General features: G+C 41.0%; 1 protein-coding gene across 2 annotated transcripts in view; it reads right to left on the bottom strand.

Annotated features, from left to right (window-relative positions):
• Dcaf5 (DDB1 and CUL4 associated factor 5) overlaps positions 1-18,959 on the bottom strand; it is a 119,647-nt gene that overhangs the window by 16,375 nt on the left and 84,313 nt on the right. For both annotated transcript variants that reach the window (XM_050158641.1, XM_050158642.1), the window contains exon 7: positions 14,478-14,544. In XM_050158641.1, the coding sequence (XP_050014598.1) occupies positions 14,478-14,544 (67 nt within the window). The remainder of the gene's footprint in view (positions 1-14,477; positions 14,545-18,959) is intronic.

Below are 18,959 nucleotides of genomic sequence, written 5' to 3'. Positions count from 1 at the left end.
TAATAATAATAATAATAATAATAATGTATTTCCAAGCAAACACACAGGCCTTCACAAAGAGAAAAATAAGTTGGATTCTGCAGACTTAGACGCTGACATCCCCACGATACTAAGAGTCAGGAACGGAAGATGAGCTTGACATGCAAACCAGTGAAGAACTGTTAGTAGTATGCAATTCTACACTCAAGCAGAAAGATCATTGTATAGGAAATGTTTGAAACAGTTGCAGAAGAATCTTAACAATCTGCAAAGCATAGTTACGAGCAAATTCACAATATGTAATACAACATTTTAGAAGAAGTATCAGGTAACTAGCAATTCAACATTTTAGAAGAAATATCAGGTAACTAGCAATTCAAATGACACAGGGATATGAAAAAAATACCATTGAAATGACCTTCTTGGGCTTAGGAAACTTTAGCACATGAGAGCATGTGATATTTACCAAAGAATCCAATGGTTAATCCAGTTTGCCACCCAATCTATTTGACATGTGTGATTCAACACAGCTTACCTCCCCTGTGTTGTTTCCCCCAAGACTATTGATTTCCCTTCTTTTCTTTTTCCTTCTTTTTTCCCCCTTCTCTCTTTCTTATCCTCCCCCTCTTCCCTCCCAGGACAGGCTTTTGTTATACAGTCTGGCTGGCCATGACTCCTTTTGCCTCAGCAACCTGCAGAGATTGTGGGCATATACCACCATGCCTGGCCATGGTTATTCATTCTTGATCTTTTTTTTTTTTTTCTATTCAAGAAATCCTAATGGGGGCTGGAGAAATGGCTCAGCGGTTAAGAGCATTGCCTGCTCTTCCAAAGGTACTGAGTTCAATTCCCAGCAACCACATGGTGGCTCACAACCATCTGTAATGAGGTCTGGTGCCCTCTTCTGGCCTTCAGGCATACACACAGAAAGAATATTGTATACACAATAAATAAATAAACAAACAAACAAACAAATGAAATCCTAATGGTTTTATTTTCTACATGTACCTCTCATCTACCGTTAGGACCTTGGTTCAAGCCACCACTAACTTCTCACATGTATCCCCATTTTCCTCTTCCTGACAGCCCCACTCCTACTACCTACCATCAACTCAGCAACCAGAGCAATCCTCTTAAAATAAAATAGGTCAGATCAGGTAGTTCCTCTGCTCATCATGTTTTTTTTTTTTTAATATATGGTAGTTCTTCTTCTTTTTTTGTTTTCTTTACTCAAGATTTATTTATTTATTATGTATACAGTGCTCTGCCTGCATGTATGCCTGCACGCCAGAAGAGGGCCACAGATGTCATTATAGATGGTTATAAGCCATCATGTGTGTGCTGGGAATTGAACTCAGGACCTCTGGAAGAGCAGCCAGTGCTCTAAACCACTGAGCCATCTCTCTAGCCCATGCTCATCATGTTTTAATTGTTCCTTAGTTATTCAATAAATTCACACAGCTGAATAACCATTCTCCTTTGTTCCACTTACAGTGAACCTCATCACCCATTGTATAACTCCTTCAACATCCTTGCTCTGCCTCAACCCATTAGCTTCCATGTGTGTCAAATGCACATTGCCCAATCCTGCTCCAAGACTTTTCTGCAGGCTCCCTCAAATGTCCTGCTCCAAGACTCATACATGACTATCTCTCTTACCTTCTGAGGTTTCTACTCAAATGTGACCTTCTCAATGAAGCCTCTACTGAACATCCAATCAAAAAATGCATCTCTTGATTCCCTAAGCCCACCAATGCCATTCCTACAAGTCTTATTCTGCTCCACTGTTTTCCAACATTCAATAAGACATGTGGTGTTATTCGTGCCTACCGCTCTTTGTCTGAATTTCCTTCACTTAGAGTGAACTCTGTGATGGCAGAACTTTGGCTCTGCTGTCTCCCCAGTCTCTAGAACACTGCCTAGCAGCATGTTTTCAATAAATATTTGATTAACAAATTGAAACATGAATATATTAGACTGTAGAATAAAAGGGAAAAAAAAACAAAAACAAAACAAAAAACAACTTCACTTGTAGGCTTAATTGCCTAGCATATGGATTTATCTAGATGGTTCTTTGCCTCTATGCTCCCGATGCTAATTTTGGATGTTTCTTTTTCTTTTTTTGAGATAGGGTTTCTCTGTGTACCCTTGGCTGTCCTGGAACTCACTCTGCAGACCAGGCTGGCCTCAAACTCATTGTCTCTGCCTCCTGAGTGCTGGGATTAAAGGCTTGTGCCATCACCACCCAGCAGAATGTTTCTTTTTTAACACTTTTACTACAGTAAGAGCCAACGAAAAATCAGTTAAACTCCCACCTATATATCCTTCATGATGCTTTAAAATGTCAGTTCCTTGAAAATCTTACCAAGCTCCTGAAGTCTATTCATACTTCTCTTAATAACTATCTTTTTATGGACCTTAGAATCCTCATGTCTTTGTGTAGCAAGTTTTCCTGTTTGACTATCTTTGGACTGCCAGCCCACAAATAATAACCCGGACACTTATTATGAAAGCTTGCCTTAGCTTAGACTTTTTTTTTCCAGCTAGCTCTTTTTTTTTTTTTTTGGTTTTTGAGACAGGGTTTCTCTGTGGCTTTGGAGCCTGTCCTGGAACTAGCTCTGTAGACCAGGCTGGTCTTGAACTCACAGAGATCCGCCTGCCTCTGCCTCCCAAGTGCTGGGATTAAAGGCGTGCACCACCATCGCCCGGCCCCAGCTAGCTCTTTTAACTTAACCTGTCTTTATTAATCTACATTCTGCCATGAAGCTCAGTTACATCCGTTCTGTACAATATGTCCGACCTCTTCAGACTCTGGTGAAATCTGCATGCCTAGATTCCTCCTCCTTTTCTTCTCTCTCCCTGGAAATCCTGCATATCTCCTCAGGCCTATCTATCAGCCAGTTAGCTCTTTATTAAACTAATCAGAAGGCACCTTGGGAAAGACACATTTCACAGTGTACAAATATCCCACAGCAGTCCTAAGATACCTAACCAGAATCATGTTTAAGTTGAGTATATGCACATGCAGATAACACCCTATTGCCCATCTCTCCCTTCCTTTCTTTCGGTTTTCTGAGACAGGGTTTCTCTGTCCTGGAACTCACTTTGTAGGCCAGGTTGGCCTCAAACTTACAGAGATCCACCTGTCTCTGCCTTCCAAGTGCTGGGATTAAAGAAGTGCACCACCACCGCCCGGATCATCACAGAAATTCTTATGTCAAGAATGTATTTATTGACTGGGAGTGTGGCTCCACAGTAGAGCATTTGCTTAGTGCATTCAAGGCCCTGGGTTAACCTCCCCCAGCACTGCAAAAGAAAATAAAAGTACTCTTCTTTTAATGATCTATCCGAACAACTTTGCAATAATGTCTTCCTGGCATACTTAGAAGAGAAGTCTTAGAAATCCTAACATTTTCAAAAGGCCTGAACCAACAGTTGCAGGCTTTAAGTTTCAAATCACAGAGGAACACAATCAAGGATACTGACAAGACAGAGTGAGCAGTGGCTGTCTCCTGGGGAACATGTAACCACTTAAGAGATGAGAGAAGCCAGATGGGGACAACAGTGCTGTCAGTCAGCAGAGCTCCAGCACTCCATGGGCAGTAATGTTTAATTATACAAAGAGACAATTAGACCGAGCGCTTCCTTCACATGTACTTCACATGCGTCTGCAACCAACTACGTGTGACCAACTGAAAACAGCTGTTTTTCCACTTACAAGGAAGGCACAAACCAGATGCCCAAGCTTAACTCACTGAGAGCAAATTATGTTTAGGAAAAGCAAGAGGGCCAGTGACATGGTTCAGAAGGAAGAGGCAATTCCTAAGCTGATGAGCAGTTTGATCCCTGGGATCCACAGTGGAAGGAGGGATCCAATCCCTATAGGTTGTCCTCTGAACTTTGTGTATATGCAAACACACACAAAGTAAAGTTAAATACAGAAAGAAGTAAGAGATACTGTCTACACATACATGCAGGCTGACAAATACACCATACAGTTGTTGCTAGCCTACTGCATTTGGGTGGATGAAGTGACTTGATGGTGAAAATGCATGGCTTTCCCTTCCATCCAGGAAAAGTCTGTCAAAAAGGGAACCCTTTAGAGGACTCATGACTCCAGCAGTCTTCACTTAAGAACCACTGGGTCAGTCATTCATGAGGATACAAAGACAATGTTTCATCCTGCTTTTTTAAAAGGAGTGTTCAGAAAGAGAGGAAACATTTTAAATGAAGAAGAACAATCACTGAGTACTCTCTCTCTCTCATATTAATACCAAGAAGGTAGAAGTCATCATTCTTAATTTCACATAGGAAGAAAGAGCTTGGAAGGGTTAGAGTGTTTTTCTAGAGTCCCCAACTATAAGATGAATGGATTAGGAATTTAAAAACAGGACTATCATTCTATCTGCATTACATCTTTGTCTATAAATAACAAGGTCAGGGCTAGAAATATATAATATATAGCTCAGTGGTAGGGCACTTGCCTAGCATGCAACAAGCTCTAGGTTCTAACACACACAAAGAGAGAGAAAAAAGAGAGACAGACATACACACACGAAGCAGAGAAAGAGAAGAAAATAAACATATGTAGTATGGTATTAAAGCAGAGTCATATCCCAGGGAAAGCTCCTCTATCTGTGAAAACCTTAAAGCTTACACAAGGTAGAAGAAAGAGAAAACACAAATATTTAAAGAGTAACCCATCTCTCCCACTACCTTGCCAACTCTATCACTTCCATATCTAAGCTACTAGAAAGAAAATGCTTTGTATCTACAGTGATCATAATGTTCCTAGCAACAGTAGTACAACATATTTTTTAATTAATATTATTAACAGTCAGGAGGCAGAGGCAGGTAGATCTTTGAGTTCAAGGCAAGCATAGTTTACAGAGTGAGTTCTACATTAGCCAGGACTATATCACAGAACTCTATCTTAAAAAAAAATTATTTCTGTGTGTGCTTCTATGTGTGGATATGCACACATCACAGCATACGTGTGGCTGCCAGAGAACAACTTGCAGGATGGTTCTCTCCTTCTACCACACGGGTGCTGAAGACCATATCCAGGGCAGCCCATGTCTTCTACTTCTACACACTTTTCAGAGAGCTTCTAGGGTTATTAAATCATTACAATATGGCAACAAGAGTGGATACATTTTACAAAAGAAACGACCTTAGTTAATTCCTGTTTTTGAGACCTGCCTTACCCAGCTCTTCGAGTGTGGCAGGACTGGATTCCAGGCCCAAGCTCCTTTGCTGGCTGCATATGTAATGTTCAGTCAGTTGATCTTATTTTCAGGATCACACACACAACAGGTGCCTTCCCATCCCATCTGAGAGGTGTGAACACTCACACAGGCATTTTCTTTACCATGGCAAAACCCTCAGTTCTATTCCTTCCTGTGACTTACAGGGATCTTGGAAGCAAGTCCTATCAACTAAAGACAGTGACCTAACCCTGCTAGGTACAAGTTTACAGGGCATAGGTCTTACAAATAGAAACATTCTCCTCAGCCCAGTCTGAAGTCTTACATGAATACCAGCCAAATCATTATGTCGGAATTATTTGCATTAAAAAATGTAATTTCTTTAGAATTTATATAACATTAAACAAATGCCCTTGATTTTGACTCACTCAGGACTCTCAGCATTTGGTATTCGCTGTGAAGCACACAGCAGGCATCCAGTTAATGTTGACTGCTTGTCATTGAGAGTCATGCAGTAATTGTGCCATTAAGGTTCATAATAATTAGTCAGCTTCCCTTACTAGCTCGCCTTAGTGTCTTATATTCAACAAATACAACCAGAGAGGGAAGCCATGCTTGTCCACAGTCCAGAACCAAACAGTTATTTTAGAAAGGCTGTCGGATGGATTAGGTCATTTCTCATTGACACAGTCAAAACAAAAACTCAAGGTGGCTTGCTTTGCTAAAACTTGCTGGATTTTTTTTTTTAAAAAACTATGAATTAATAGCTAGCAATTAAAACTTAAGAGGACCAGAAGGATGGCTCAGCGAGCAAAGGGATTTGCTGCTCAGTTGTCCAACCTGAGTTCAATTCTGAGGAACCATATGGTGGGAAGAGAATAAACTCCCAAAGGTTGTCCTCCTCTGACCTCCACATGTGCCCCAGGCACACGGGCATGTGTGCTTGAAAGCAGATGTGTACATGTATGTTTATGCACAGATATAATAAATATATTCTTTAAAAAGTATAGCTATTATGTATAAAAAAGAAATGTCAAGCATTTCTTTTTTTTTCTTTTTCTTTTTTCTTCAAGACAAGAGTTTGTCTGTGTAGTCCTAGCTGTCCTGGAACTAGCTCTGTAGATCAGGCTGGCCTCAAATTCAGAATGCTGCATGCCTCTGCTTCTCAAGTGCTGGGATAAAAGGCTTGAGCCACCACCACCTAGCAATACAAAGTATTAATGAAATCTGTTTGAAGGCTGAGAACATGCAGAGAGAGAAGTTACATCATCACATACTTCTCCAGAGTCCACCTGCCAGGAACTGCAGACCCCACTTTAGCTGAGGCCTGGGAGTTGTCAACTGACAGTGGTCTGAAAAGGTTTCCAGTCTGGGGGCATAAGTTGGAGTTTAAAAAAGCCCTGGAGATCTATGGCTCTTATATTCATATTAAATCTAAATTCTTGTGTGTGTGTGTGTGTGTGTGTGTGTGTGTGAATGGGTGTGGCTTACTCTTGCCATAGTTCTCTGGGTAGAGAGATCAGAAGACAACTCTTTAGCTTCTGTTGTCAGCTTGTGGGGTCGAGGGATTGAACTCAGGCTGTTAGGACTATACACAAGTATCTCCATCAGCTGAACCATCTTTCTGGCCTTCACAGTCATTTTTTAACTGTCCCTCAAATAGCTTCCATATAGAATTAAAATACATAATGAGTTCTAGGCTAGCCAGTACTACACAGTGACATCTTGTCTTAAAAAGAAATAAAATGGGTGTGGTGGCACATGCCTTAATCCCACCACTCTAGAGGCAGGCAGATCTGAGTTCGAGGCTAGTCTGGTCTACACAGCCAGGTCCAAGACAGTCAGGGCTACACAGAGAAACCCTGTACTCACACACAAAATCTCCAAAACAACAACAAAAACTCAAGCTCCCCCCCAAAACAAAAAAATTAAACAAACAAATAAACTATAAGCTATTATCAGGCAAAGCAGAGAAGTCTTCAAATTTTAAATAATTATTTGATTTAAAAATTACACACTAGCTGGGCAGTGGTGGCACACGCCTTTAATCCCAGCATTCGGGAGGCAGAGGCAGGCGGATCTCTGTGAGTTCAAGACCAGCCTAGACTTCAAGAGCTAGTTGGCATAGGAGGTACTTCTGTTTGCTTTCATTGGTTAATGAATAAAGAAACTGCTTTGGCCTGATAGGGCAGAACTTAAGCAGGCGGAGAAGACAGAACTGAGTGCTAGAGGAAGAAAGGCAGAGTAGGAGAGAGACACCATGGATCTGCAGCTGGAGTTAGACGTGCTGAAACTTTTCTGGTAGGCAATGACCTCATGGTGATACATAGATTGGTAGAAATGGGTTAAATAAAGATGTAGGAGTTAGCCAATAAGAAACTAGAGCTAATGGGCCAAACAGTGATTTAATTAATACAATTTCTTGTGGTTATTTTGGGGCTAAGCTAGCCAAGTGGCCAGGATGAATGAGCGAGGGGGGGGTGCGCTCTCCTTGAAACAATTGGCACTGCAATGTGGTCAACTAACTTTGCATAAAACCTGAGGGGGCTTAAAAAGAAATTCTAGACAATATACATACACACACACATACACACACACACACACACATACACACATACACACACACACAAATATATCCTGACTCAGCAGCCACAGTAGGAAAAAAGTGACTGTTTTAAAATGCAGGCTTTCTGGGCTATGCTGCTAGTGTGTCTTGTGGGAGACAGAGCATTTGGATGGGGTTTGTGACTAAAGTGCAACAGCTTGCTTGATAGCAATGTGGACTCCCTGTGTGCCTGAAAGTGGGGAGGAGTGCGCAAGCTCAGAGGCACAAGCAGCTCCGCCATGCTGGACTGTGCAGAGCGAGCAGGAACTACAATATTTATCATAATAGCACAGCTTAAGTTTTAGACTGGGCAGGCAAAAGGTGGTGGTACCATATAACCCCTACTAATGGTGTAACTTAAGTTTTTAAGAAGTGCTTAGCATTTTAAGAAATGATCCTGGACAATAAAGAATTACAGATTCACAATAGGACATATTCAGACATAAAAGACCTCAAAATGGGTCACAGTGTTGGATAAAAGTATGTAGGCTTGGGAGAGAGAAGAAAAAGAGTATAGAGAGTCATAAAATAAAGTTAATGCTTTAAATGGGTAGAGTCTTTAAAGAGACAGAGTACAGATAATCAGATAAAAAGGAATAAAGAAAAATAAGCCACATAAAAATGGAAAATTCGCAGAGAGTCTGGATTCTGTATATTATTGTGTTATCTTTTAATTTCTTTGACTGTGAAGGAATTATGGACTGCTAAGCTAAACCAGCATGTATATTATAAAGGTATCTTGACTTCAGAATTTGGGTCTAAGGACAGGTTGCTTGGGAAAAGAGGTTCTTCTTTTGTTTTCACAGAAGATAAGAACCTGAGGATTGCTTCTACACCAATATGGTACGATAGACCATGCCTCCCTGAAAGATTGCCATGAACACCCTCAAAAAATTACTTCACCCAACTGTTGACTGAGATGAACCTAGCACATATACACCATGAAAGATGTAATTAACAGTACCCCCAACCAGCAGGAAGAAGTATGGAAAGTACTATACCCATATTCCCAAGTATTGTTTATAACTGTTTATTTACATTTAAAGGGGGATATGATATACATATGAATAATTTGCATTGGTATGGATCTTGGTTTATTGATACAAATTTAAGGTCAATTTTGTTATATGTGTATAAATTTCTGATCTTGGTTAAGATACTGTGATTGTGTAGCTCATTTAAAAATGTAATGTATAGGAGCTGGAGAGATGGCTCAGCCGTTAAGAGCATTCATTGCCTGCTCTTTCGGAGGTCCTGAGTTCAATTCCCAGCAACCACATGGTGGCTCACAACCATCTGTAATGAGGTCTGGTGCCCTCTTCTGGCCCGCAGGCATACATGTAGACAGAATATATACAGAATAAATAAATAATTTAAAACAGTATAATGTATAATTAAGAAATATAGGTTAACAGGTAATCATCTATAATAGTCAAGCTTATAGTCATTGTTAGTTATATTTTCTAGCTATATAAAGATATATTTCAGTTAGGTAGTCTTCAAATCTTTCAGAGATCTTCAGAGTACGGTATTTAAAATGTTTTAACAACTTAGGACTTTTCATGACAATGAGACACATCTGCTCTTTGCAGTACCAAGCTACTTCAAGAGGATGATGGGCATTTAAGAGGCTCCTTATGGAGTTGGTTAGCCATTTGGGCAAGAAACTTCTCTTGCCTGGACTGCTTCATGGTATGCTGTAAAAACTTGACATGCAGAACCCACAGAGAAATGACTGCTGAAATTTCCTAAAGATGGGATGATCCTTTAGGGTTCCTGCTTCATGAAAGAGTCTGCAAGACATTCTGCAGGATACAGAAGAAAGTGACTGGCAAACTGCCAATATAGGCAGAACTGCCTTTTAAATTTCCTGCTTCACGGAAAAATCTGCTGGACACTATGGGCCTATAGGCAGAAGATGGATGCCCCAAAGGTACAGAAGAACTTTGGGTGATTGTACAGGCAGTGAGATGTCTGTCAATTCTAGAATTTTGGAAGTTGCTTACAATGCACTTCCTGTTTACTTAGGTAATATTATATCCTTCTGAGGTCTTTGATGGAGTTGAAGAATTTATAGGTATAGTTATAGCTCTCCTTAGTTATAGTAAAAGATAAAGTAAATATAAGTATTGTAACTGTAATTCTTATTTGATACCTGTTTTGTTATGTGTAATTTTACTATGTTAAAGTTAAAGCTTTCCTTTTTGTTTAAACAGAAAAGGGGAAATGGTGTAGGAGGTACTTCTGTTTGCTTTCATTGGTTAATGAATAAAGAAACTGCTTTGGCCTGATAGAGCAGAACTTAGGCAGGCAGAGAAGACAGAACTGAATGCTGGAGGAAGAAAGGCAGAGTAGGAGAGAGATGCCATGGATCAGCGACCGGAGGTAGACGTGCTGAAGCTTTTCTGGCAGGCCACAACCTCATGGTGATACATAGATTGGTGAGAATGGGTTAAATAAAGATGTGGGAGTTAGCCAATAAGAAACTGGAGCTAATGGGCCAAACAGTGATTTAATTAATACAATTTTTGTGTGGTTATTTCAGGACTAAGCTAGCCGGGTGGCTGGGATAAACAAGCGGGCCCCCTCTCCTTACAACAGCTAGTTCCAGGATAGGCTCCAAAGCTATAGAGAAACCTTGTCTCGGAAAAAAAAAAAAAGAAGGGAAAAATTACATACATGTATGACTTTAACAAAAAATAATTTAATTACAACAATAGCAGAAGTAGAGAAAAAGAAGAAGACTGCCCAGAAAGAAAAGCAAAGTCACACAGAAGACGAGAGAATGTTGATGGGTTCTGTTGGAGTAATGGCAGCAAGGCTGGATTCCCAAATGAGTCAAGATTACTAAAAATAACTGCAAAAGGTACTTTTATTTCATGCAGAACAAGATGATGATTAAAGGAACTGACTTTCTGTGACTGATGATGTAATGCTGGAGAGGCATACAGAGAAAGCAAAGCCCACAACTACCAGCTACTGAGGGAAACCACATGGCCCTGCCCTTGCAAACAGAGAAACCTGACACTGAGTCCAGCAATCGCCAGTGTGGAAATGACGGGCTTCTGGACAACTCAAGTATAATGTAAGTGGATGTGAGGTTTGGGGCCTCCTACAGCTTATATGAAACTTGCTTTACTTTCTGGTTTGCTGTTACTTATTTTTAAGATGGGGTCTCACTATTTAATACTGGTCCATCTGGAATTCACAGGGATCTACCTGCCTCTGTCTCCCAGTACTGGGATTAAAGGTGTGCACCTGGCCCCGGGTCTGCTTTCTCAATCACCATGTAGCACACTTTAAAATCAATGAGGCAATGATTTTTCCCCCCTTTGACCAAGTCTGACTACATCTGTGGAATCCAATGACTGGATTAACTGACACACAGAGACAGAACAAACTCAACAGAGAAATCAGTGCAGCAAGAAGAACCAACCTCACTTCTTTGAGGAACTACAAAATAAACTATCTCTGAAGATCATCTTGAAAGGGAATTGAGAGCTACCTTGCAAGAAGAGGAAGGGAAATCAGGGGTGCAGGGAAAAGTGGGGACAGAGAAAGAAGACCACCTTCAAGTCAAAGAGAGAAACACAATCTACTGGTGGTACCTTGACCCTCTAACTTTCAGAAATATGAGGGAATAAATTTATAGAGTTTTTTTTTTTTCTGAGAAAGGATCTTTTTATATAACCCTGGCTGTTTTGGAACTCGCTATGCAGACAAGGCTGGCCTTGAACTCTGCCTCCTGAATACTGGATTAAAGGAATGCACCACAATGCCTGGCTTTAAAATTTATATCTTTTAATCTATCAGGTTTGTGTTATTCTGGTATTGTAGCCCTGGCAGACTACACAAAGGACTTGGAAGATACCCCAAACCAAAATAAACAAAAACAAAACAAAAAACACAAACAAAATCTTCCATTCTGTTGCTAATTCCCATTTTTCTTTATATAAGTGTGAAAAGATTGAAGAGAACAGTTCCAAAAAGGGGAGAGGGTAATCTACTTTCTACTTTAAAAGTTAAAATGATTTAATAATTAAAAACACTGCAAGTCCAGGTAAAAGATACAACTAAACCCAAAGGTTATTTCTCAGCTAATCAATGTGTGATCTGTGAGGGTGGGAAGAAACTCGAGCTCTCCCTACTTGGACAGCCGGCTGCACATCTGGCTGTGCCTGAGAGTGAAGCTGCTTCTCTGCATTTCCACATTCCAGAAGGAAAGTGCTTTATAACGTTTTTGGTAATTAGACCACAGCAATTGGATTCACCTTACTCTGACCCCCATTTTATTTTTATTTTTCAATTTTTTGAGACAGGGTTTCTCTGGTAGCTTCGCTGACTGTTCTGGTTCTTGCTCTGTAGACCAAGATGGCCTCAAACTCACAGAGATTCGGCTGTCTCTGACTACCAAGAGCTGGGATTAAAAGTGAGCAATACCACCACCCGGCTCACCCCTATTTTAAAGGTTTAGTAGTGGTGTTATTCATTCAAGCAACAGTCAAAGCCAAAAAAGTCTCTTAACTTTTGAGCACCAGAACACTTGGCAGAGTTCTCTGCTATTTTTCTGATGACCATTTTCAAGTGTGATGCTACCCATGTATCACCTATAGCAGATGGTTGAGTTGAGCTGTCCTCAAGATAAAAACAAGTCATTTTTCTGGCAGTAGGTAACATTAAATAGGTGAGAATGCCATTATTGAATGAACTCAAAATGAAGTTTGAGGGGCTGGAGAGATCACTCAACAGTTAAAAACACTCGTTGCTCTTGCAGAGGACAAGGTTTGATTCTCAGTACCGATACCATCTGTAACTCCAGTTCCAAGGAGTCTGATGCTCTCTCTTCTGACCTCCATGTACACCAAGCATGCATATGGTACACAGACCAGACAAATATGGAGGTAAACACAATACAATAAGATGGAATAAATCTTATTAAAAAAATGAGGTGAGCGGCTGGAGAGATGCTGAGGTAACCCTTGCTGCACTGACTGCTCTTCCAGAGGACTTGGGTTCAATTCCCAGCACCCACATGGCAGCTCACAACTGTCTGTAACTCCAGACATGTGCATCCATGGGAGCAGACACACATGGCAAAACAGCAATGCACATAAAATAAATTGTTTTAAAAAAGATTTGCTTATGTTGAAAACTCAAGATGACTTAGATCCAAATTTAGGGAAAACTATAGGCTTTCGTCAGAATACATCTAGGCAAGTACTGGGTGCCTGGAGGACCAAACCTCAAGAAACACACCTCACCATCAAAGAAGCCCTTCTTTATTAAACACCACCAATGAAGCAATCATGCATAAAATAGCGAGCAGGATATGTGATGGATGAGGGAGGCATTTAACAGAAAATAAATAAATAAATAAAGTCTCCAAGGCTGGAGAAATGGTTCAGAAGTTAAGAACACTTCCTATTCTTGAGGAGGTCTAGAGCTCATTTCCCAGCCCCATATTCCCAGCTCCACGGGATCAAGTCTCCAGGGGTCCTATACTCATGTGCACATACCTACAGTCAGACAGACATACATACACAATTTAAAATAATAAAAGATTTTAAGTGTTCTGAGGAAATTCTTTGAAACAGGATATAAAGGAAATTCCTAAGGTCTAAGGAAGGATTTTTAGAAGTAGGGTGTGGTGGCACACATAGACTCTCAGCAATCTGGAGATTGAGGATTCTGAATTTCAGGCTAGTCTGGAATATATAGTAAAACCCTATTTCTAGAAACTACCTCCAATATCACCCGTAAAGAGCGAATAAAATCTGGGTGTGGTGGCACACACCTTTAACCCCAGCACTCGGGAGGCACAGGCAGGTGGATCTCTGTGAGTTAGAGGCTCGCCTGGTCTACAGCGCTAGTTCCAGTATATAGCCAGGACTATACAGAGAAATCCTGATGCAAAAATAAAAACAAAACAAAACAAACAAACAAACCAAAGTGGGGGAAAAAGAGTGAATGAAAGAAAGGTTCTGGGATTAGAGATGCGGTCCATCTCTAAGGGTAAAAGGTAGAGACTCCGGCCTCCTGGTGTCAAACTGACAACCTGAGTTCAATCCCTGGCCCCACATGGTGGAAGGAAAACTGACTCTGGCAAATTAATTGTCGTCTAACCTCCACATGTGTGTCATGGCTAATGTGCACTCATGAATGTGTGCACACACACACATACTCCATAAGTAAATGTAAAATAAATTTCTAAAAAAAAAAGAAGGTTCTTAGGAAAAAATATCTAAGCATGACTTATGCCAGATTTGACCATGTATAAATAAATGACCTGACTTCTTCTAATCTTTATTTTAATAATTCCCTTGGACATTTTCTGATAAACTGTATTAAAAGAAAGAAGTATTGGGGATTGGAGAGAAGGCTGAACAGTCAAGAGCACTTGTTCCTTTTGCAGAGGACCCAGGTTGGGTTCCCAGCACCCACGTGGTAGCTCATAATCACCTGTAACTCCAGTCCCAAAGGACTTTATACTTGAGGGCACCAGACACACATATACACATAAATTCATAACAGGCAAAACATCTGTACACGTAAAATGAAATAAAAATCTAAAACAATGTTTTTTAAAGAAGTATATTTATCTCTTGTGATATATTCTCTCAGGGAACTGCACACCACAGTCCAAGAGAGCCAAGCAGAGTAGCGCATCCACAGGGGGACAGACTCACCTGCTTCTGGATCTGCAGGAATCTTCCACATGTACAGGTTGAAGTCATCAGAGCCTGAGAGGATATACTGTTGGGACAAGAGAGACACTGTATATACTATTTTATAACTGGAGAGATAACTATTCAATTACATATATAATACAACACATACTATATAGCCTTGTGATATACCTATATCATTCTGTAAAGAGAAATTTTATTTAAAACAGGCAAAAGCAACTGCTGTGTAAGCCTGATAACCTGAGTTTGATCCTTAGATATTTTTTTTAAAATATTTATTTATTTATTTATTACATATATAATGTTCTGTCTGTGTGTATGCCTGCAGGCCAGAAGAGGGCACCAGACCTCATTACAGATGGTTGTGAGCCACCATGTGGTTGCTGGGAATTGAACTCAGGACCTTTGGAAGAGCAGGCAATGCTCTTAACCACTGAGCCATCTCTCCAGCCCCGATCCTTAGATCTTATAGTGGAGGGCAAGACAGGTCATGTGCATTGTGTCCCTGTTACTATTTCACTGTTTCCCTCTGTCTCTCCTCTCTCTCTCTTTTACTCCACACACACTTTTAAAAAACAGTATAAACTGTCATATATTGAAGGTGTCACAAAGCAAACAGCCTAGTACAAATGAGGTCAAGCATCCTAAATGTCACTGTATCCCCCTGACATCCTGGAGCAGCAAGCTGTCCTAAACTCAGACATGACTTAGTGCCAAGGACATGCCATTGTTTTTATGTAGCAATTTCCAATTGCCTAGTCTGAAAGGGGTCATGATTGCTAGATCTACTAATCAGACTCATAAAAACATATTGAATGCATCTTTGGCCCTCATGACTTTCTTTGAAGCTAGCCTAGTGCTCCCACTGATTCTGTCAAGCCTGTATTTTCTTAATGGAACCTAGCAACTTGTAACCTACATGTTTTACAACACTGCCTATTTAATGTAAGTCCCTGAGAATCCAGGTGTCACTTTACATGCCTTTGTAAGCAACAGAGTAGCTTGCAAACCAGCTGATCTGGGTTAGCATGTAGTGAGTAAATCTTTTCTGTTAATCTTGTGAAATTCCTGGGCTACTGAATTCCAACTTCCTAACTGCAAGGAAAAATTTCAATTCAAGTATAACATGTCACCTTTGAGTTTCCTAGTCAAGCAAGTTTACACAGTCATTTGTCGGCCACTTAGGTGATAGTTAGGAACATTAGGGTCTCATCTGGGTTCCACCACTCATTCTTGGAGAACAACCAACCTGGCTCTCTCCTCTCATTTAGCAGATGAAGGTGCTAAATCAGTACTTTCCCCTCGGTGCCCTGACTCTTGAGGAAAGCATCTTCACTGTAAATGTCGTACCTTCGCCTTTCACTTACGCTCCTCAAGGTTTTTGAAGGCTAGTAAATGATTTTTTTAAAAACCATAATAAGAGTCGAGACAAGATCAGCGTGAGCAGTAGGTTAGCTTCAGAGAAAGTCATGATGGCCAAAGACACAGAGATGGTTCTCCTGTAGCCTGTGGGTTCAACTGGTGTAGCTCCCTATCCCTTGGGCTACCTTCTGCCTGACTGCCGACTGCCAGGCTCCATAATATCTTTGCCAAGGCTTTCAACCATCAACTGAAGACTAAGGAGAGCAGGCTTGTGGGCAGTGCAGCTTCCTGTGCTGACAGAAGAACCTGGATGCTGAGGATTGTGCTTTACAGCTTCCCCCTCATGCAGACTCAAACTGCTGGTGGGCATGGAGGTCTCCTCCTCCCCTCACACTGCTCTGCTCTGCTACTGCTAACTGCATTTCCAAAGAGTGAGTTACACCTGAAAACTGAACTACTATAAGACAGAGGGGGGAATCCAGAACACAAAAGAATCACGTACAGAATCACCTAAGAATTACATGCATGTATATACATATGCATCAAATAAAACTCAGTCAACATCTCATTGCTCCATGTTCTGATTAAAAGACACTGTAAACCTGATATTGAATTCCTGCTTTCTTCCTTTCCCAAACTAAACAACAACAACAACAAAAATGCATACTAAAAAAGCTTATTGGAGATCTTACTTTACATCGGTATTTTGCTACTTGCTTAGTACTCACTGGGGCAGAGCCTGGGAATGTTAAAGGAACCACCCAGACAGAATGCTGACTCAGAAGACAACCTTAGAAGGAAGAAAATGCTCCCACAGAGTTAAGCCTGTTAAGCTTTAATATGGTAACTCCTCAAACACACAGAAAATGCTTGGAATGCTTTAAATGCTTTTGGGGATAAGGCAAGTCCTGATAGCCTTAAAACCTCTCTGCCATCTACCAGGACAGAACTGCTTGGGATAATTTCTGGGGGTGGGGGCAGTGGTCGCGACCCACTGACATCTAGTCAGACTAAGTAAATGCTCACCAACACTAGAATTACAAGATGCCCTGAAGAATTATTTATGTCATTTTGTGGTTGTCTGTTGGACTCCTGCCAACATTAACAGTTGGCTGCCTGGGATACTGTTAACTGGGAGAGTCTGAAATAAAAATGAGTTCATTCTTTTATTCTTTAAACAAATATTTATTGAGTGTCTACTATGTGCTGAGCACTGTTCCAGGGAAGGAAATACAAAACTGGCCAAGAGAGACCTTGTCCCTACCCTCTTGGAACTATCTTATATAACATGGAAAAGGGGAACAAAGCTAGGAACAAGAAACACATCCATGATGCTCCCAGGGTGGGTAAACACTAGAAGGAAAGCGAGTCGTCTGGGTAGAGAATCTAGGGAGTGGTGGGGCAGCTAGTTTCTGTTTTATGTAGGGTGCTCACAGAAGCCTCTCTGATAAAATGGCATTGTGAGCAATGCTCTGAAGGAAACGAAGGAGCAAATTATGTGCATATCTGGGAGAAGACTATTCCAGAAAAGGGCAGAGAATTCTGGGATATTTCAAAATATAAATTAGCAAACTGTGTGTAATGTCTCAAACCAGTAATCCAAGTGTTCAGAAGGCTCTGAGGCAAAGAGCTGAATGAGGAAGATCCTAGACATAAGAGTTCCAGATCAGCCTGGGCTACATAATAAGATCCTGTCACAAAGCAAATAAATAAAAAGCAGAACGAATTAGGTAGCCAGTGAACCTGGGGCTCCACGCACGCTGAGTGTGCAGTCTACCACTCAACCCTTTCCCAGCTTTTTAAAAACACTGTCTGGAGACTGGTCTTGCTAGCTTTGCCCACGCTGGCCCTGAACGCGTCTCACAGGCCTTTGTCTTTGGGCCCTGCCTTTTTTCAAAGCTGTGCAGGAGATTATTTCAAGTGAGCCTGGAGCAGGGAGGCATTTAATATTGCTACAGAAAGAATGTCCTTTCCTAGGGTTGCCTCCTAGGACTGGGATGCTTGAAGCCTGGCAAATGGTTAGTTGTTGCTCAAGGCACCAAGTCCTGGTGGGCTCTCTTAAGAGCATTCTGCTTTGGGGTGCTTCCTGGTGCTGTGCTGCCAGTGTGAACTCTGGCTTTAAAGCATTTCAAGGCTTTTATGGGACTGGATGTTTGTGTTCCCGCTTGGGATCAGAGGAGAGTGCTCTGAGACCGTGCCGATGGCTCAGAGCTCCCCGCCTGCACCTGGGCAGAAGGCAGAATCAAGCTTAGGCAGGCGGAAGAGCATGGCGGATTCCTGCCGCCATACAGAGACGCGTTTTCAGACTGCGCAGTGCTCTGTATGTCAAATTTGGCTGTAACTTGGATGAAAAGAGTTTCTGTGCTGCACACTCAGTCTCAGAATTAAACTGCTGATTGCGGCTCCAATGTGAACTGCTGTGTGCCTGGAACTGTGCTCAGCTCGAAAGCACCAAATGACTCTGAGGCTGGAGTGGCTGCTCCATGCTAAACTGTGCTGGTCTCAGACAGAAACTACCGTAATTACCTTAAAACCGTGCAGTTAAGGTTTAGACTGGACAGGACACAGGCAGTACCGTATTACCTATAAATGGTACAACTTAAGTTTTTAAGAAATGCTTAACATTTTAAAAAATGCTCCTGTATAGTAAAGAAATTACAGATTCACAATAAAACAGATTCAGACACTGTTGGATAAATGTACGTAGGCTTGGGAAAGAGAAGAAAAAGAATATAAAGAATAAAGTTAATGTCTTAAAAAGAAAAAGGGTAAAGTCTTTAAAGAGACAGAGTACAGAAGTACAGATAGTTATAGATTAAGAGAAATAAAGAAAAATAAGCCACGTAAAAATGGAAAATTCACAGAGAGTCTGGATTATGTACATTGTGTTTTCTTTAAAATTTTTGACTGTGAAGGAGCTAAGTACAGAGAGACATTTCATTATATGGGCTGCCAAGCTAAACCAAAATGGATTTCATGAGGGTATTATGATTTCAGAATTTGGGTCTAAGGATATGATGCTTTGGAGAGGGTCTTCTTTTGTTTTTGCAGAGGATGAGACCCTGTGGATTGCATCTATTCCGATTTGGTATGATAGACCACGCCCTCCTGAAAGGTTGC

This window comes from Alexandromys fortis, unplaced genomic scaffold (assembly GCF_014885135.2).
Source record: "Alexandromys fortis isolate MF-2015 unplaced genomic scaffold, M_Fortis_MF-2015_v1.1 scaffold_99, whole genome shotgun sequence".
Taxonomy (NCBI): domain Eukaryota; kingdom Metazoa; phylum Chordata; class Mammalia; order Rodentia; family Cricetidae; genus Alexandromys; species Alexandromys fortis.
This window is presented reverse-complemented; position numbering and strand designations above follow the sequence as displayed.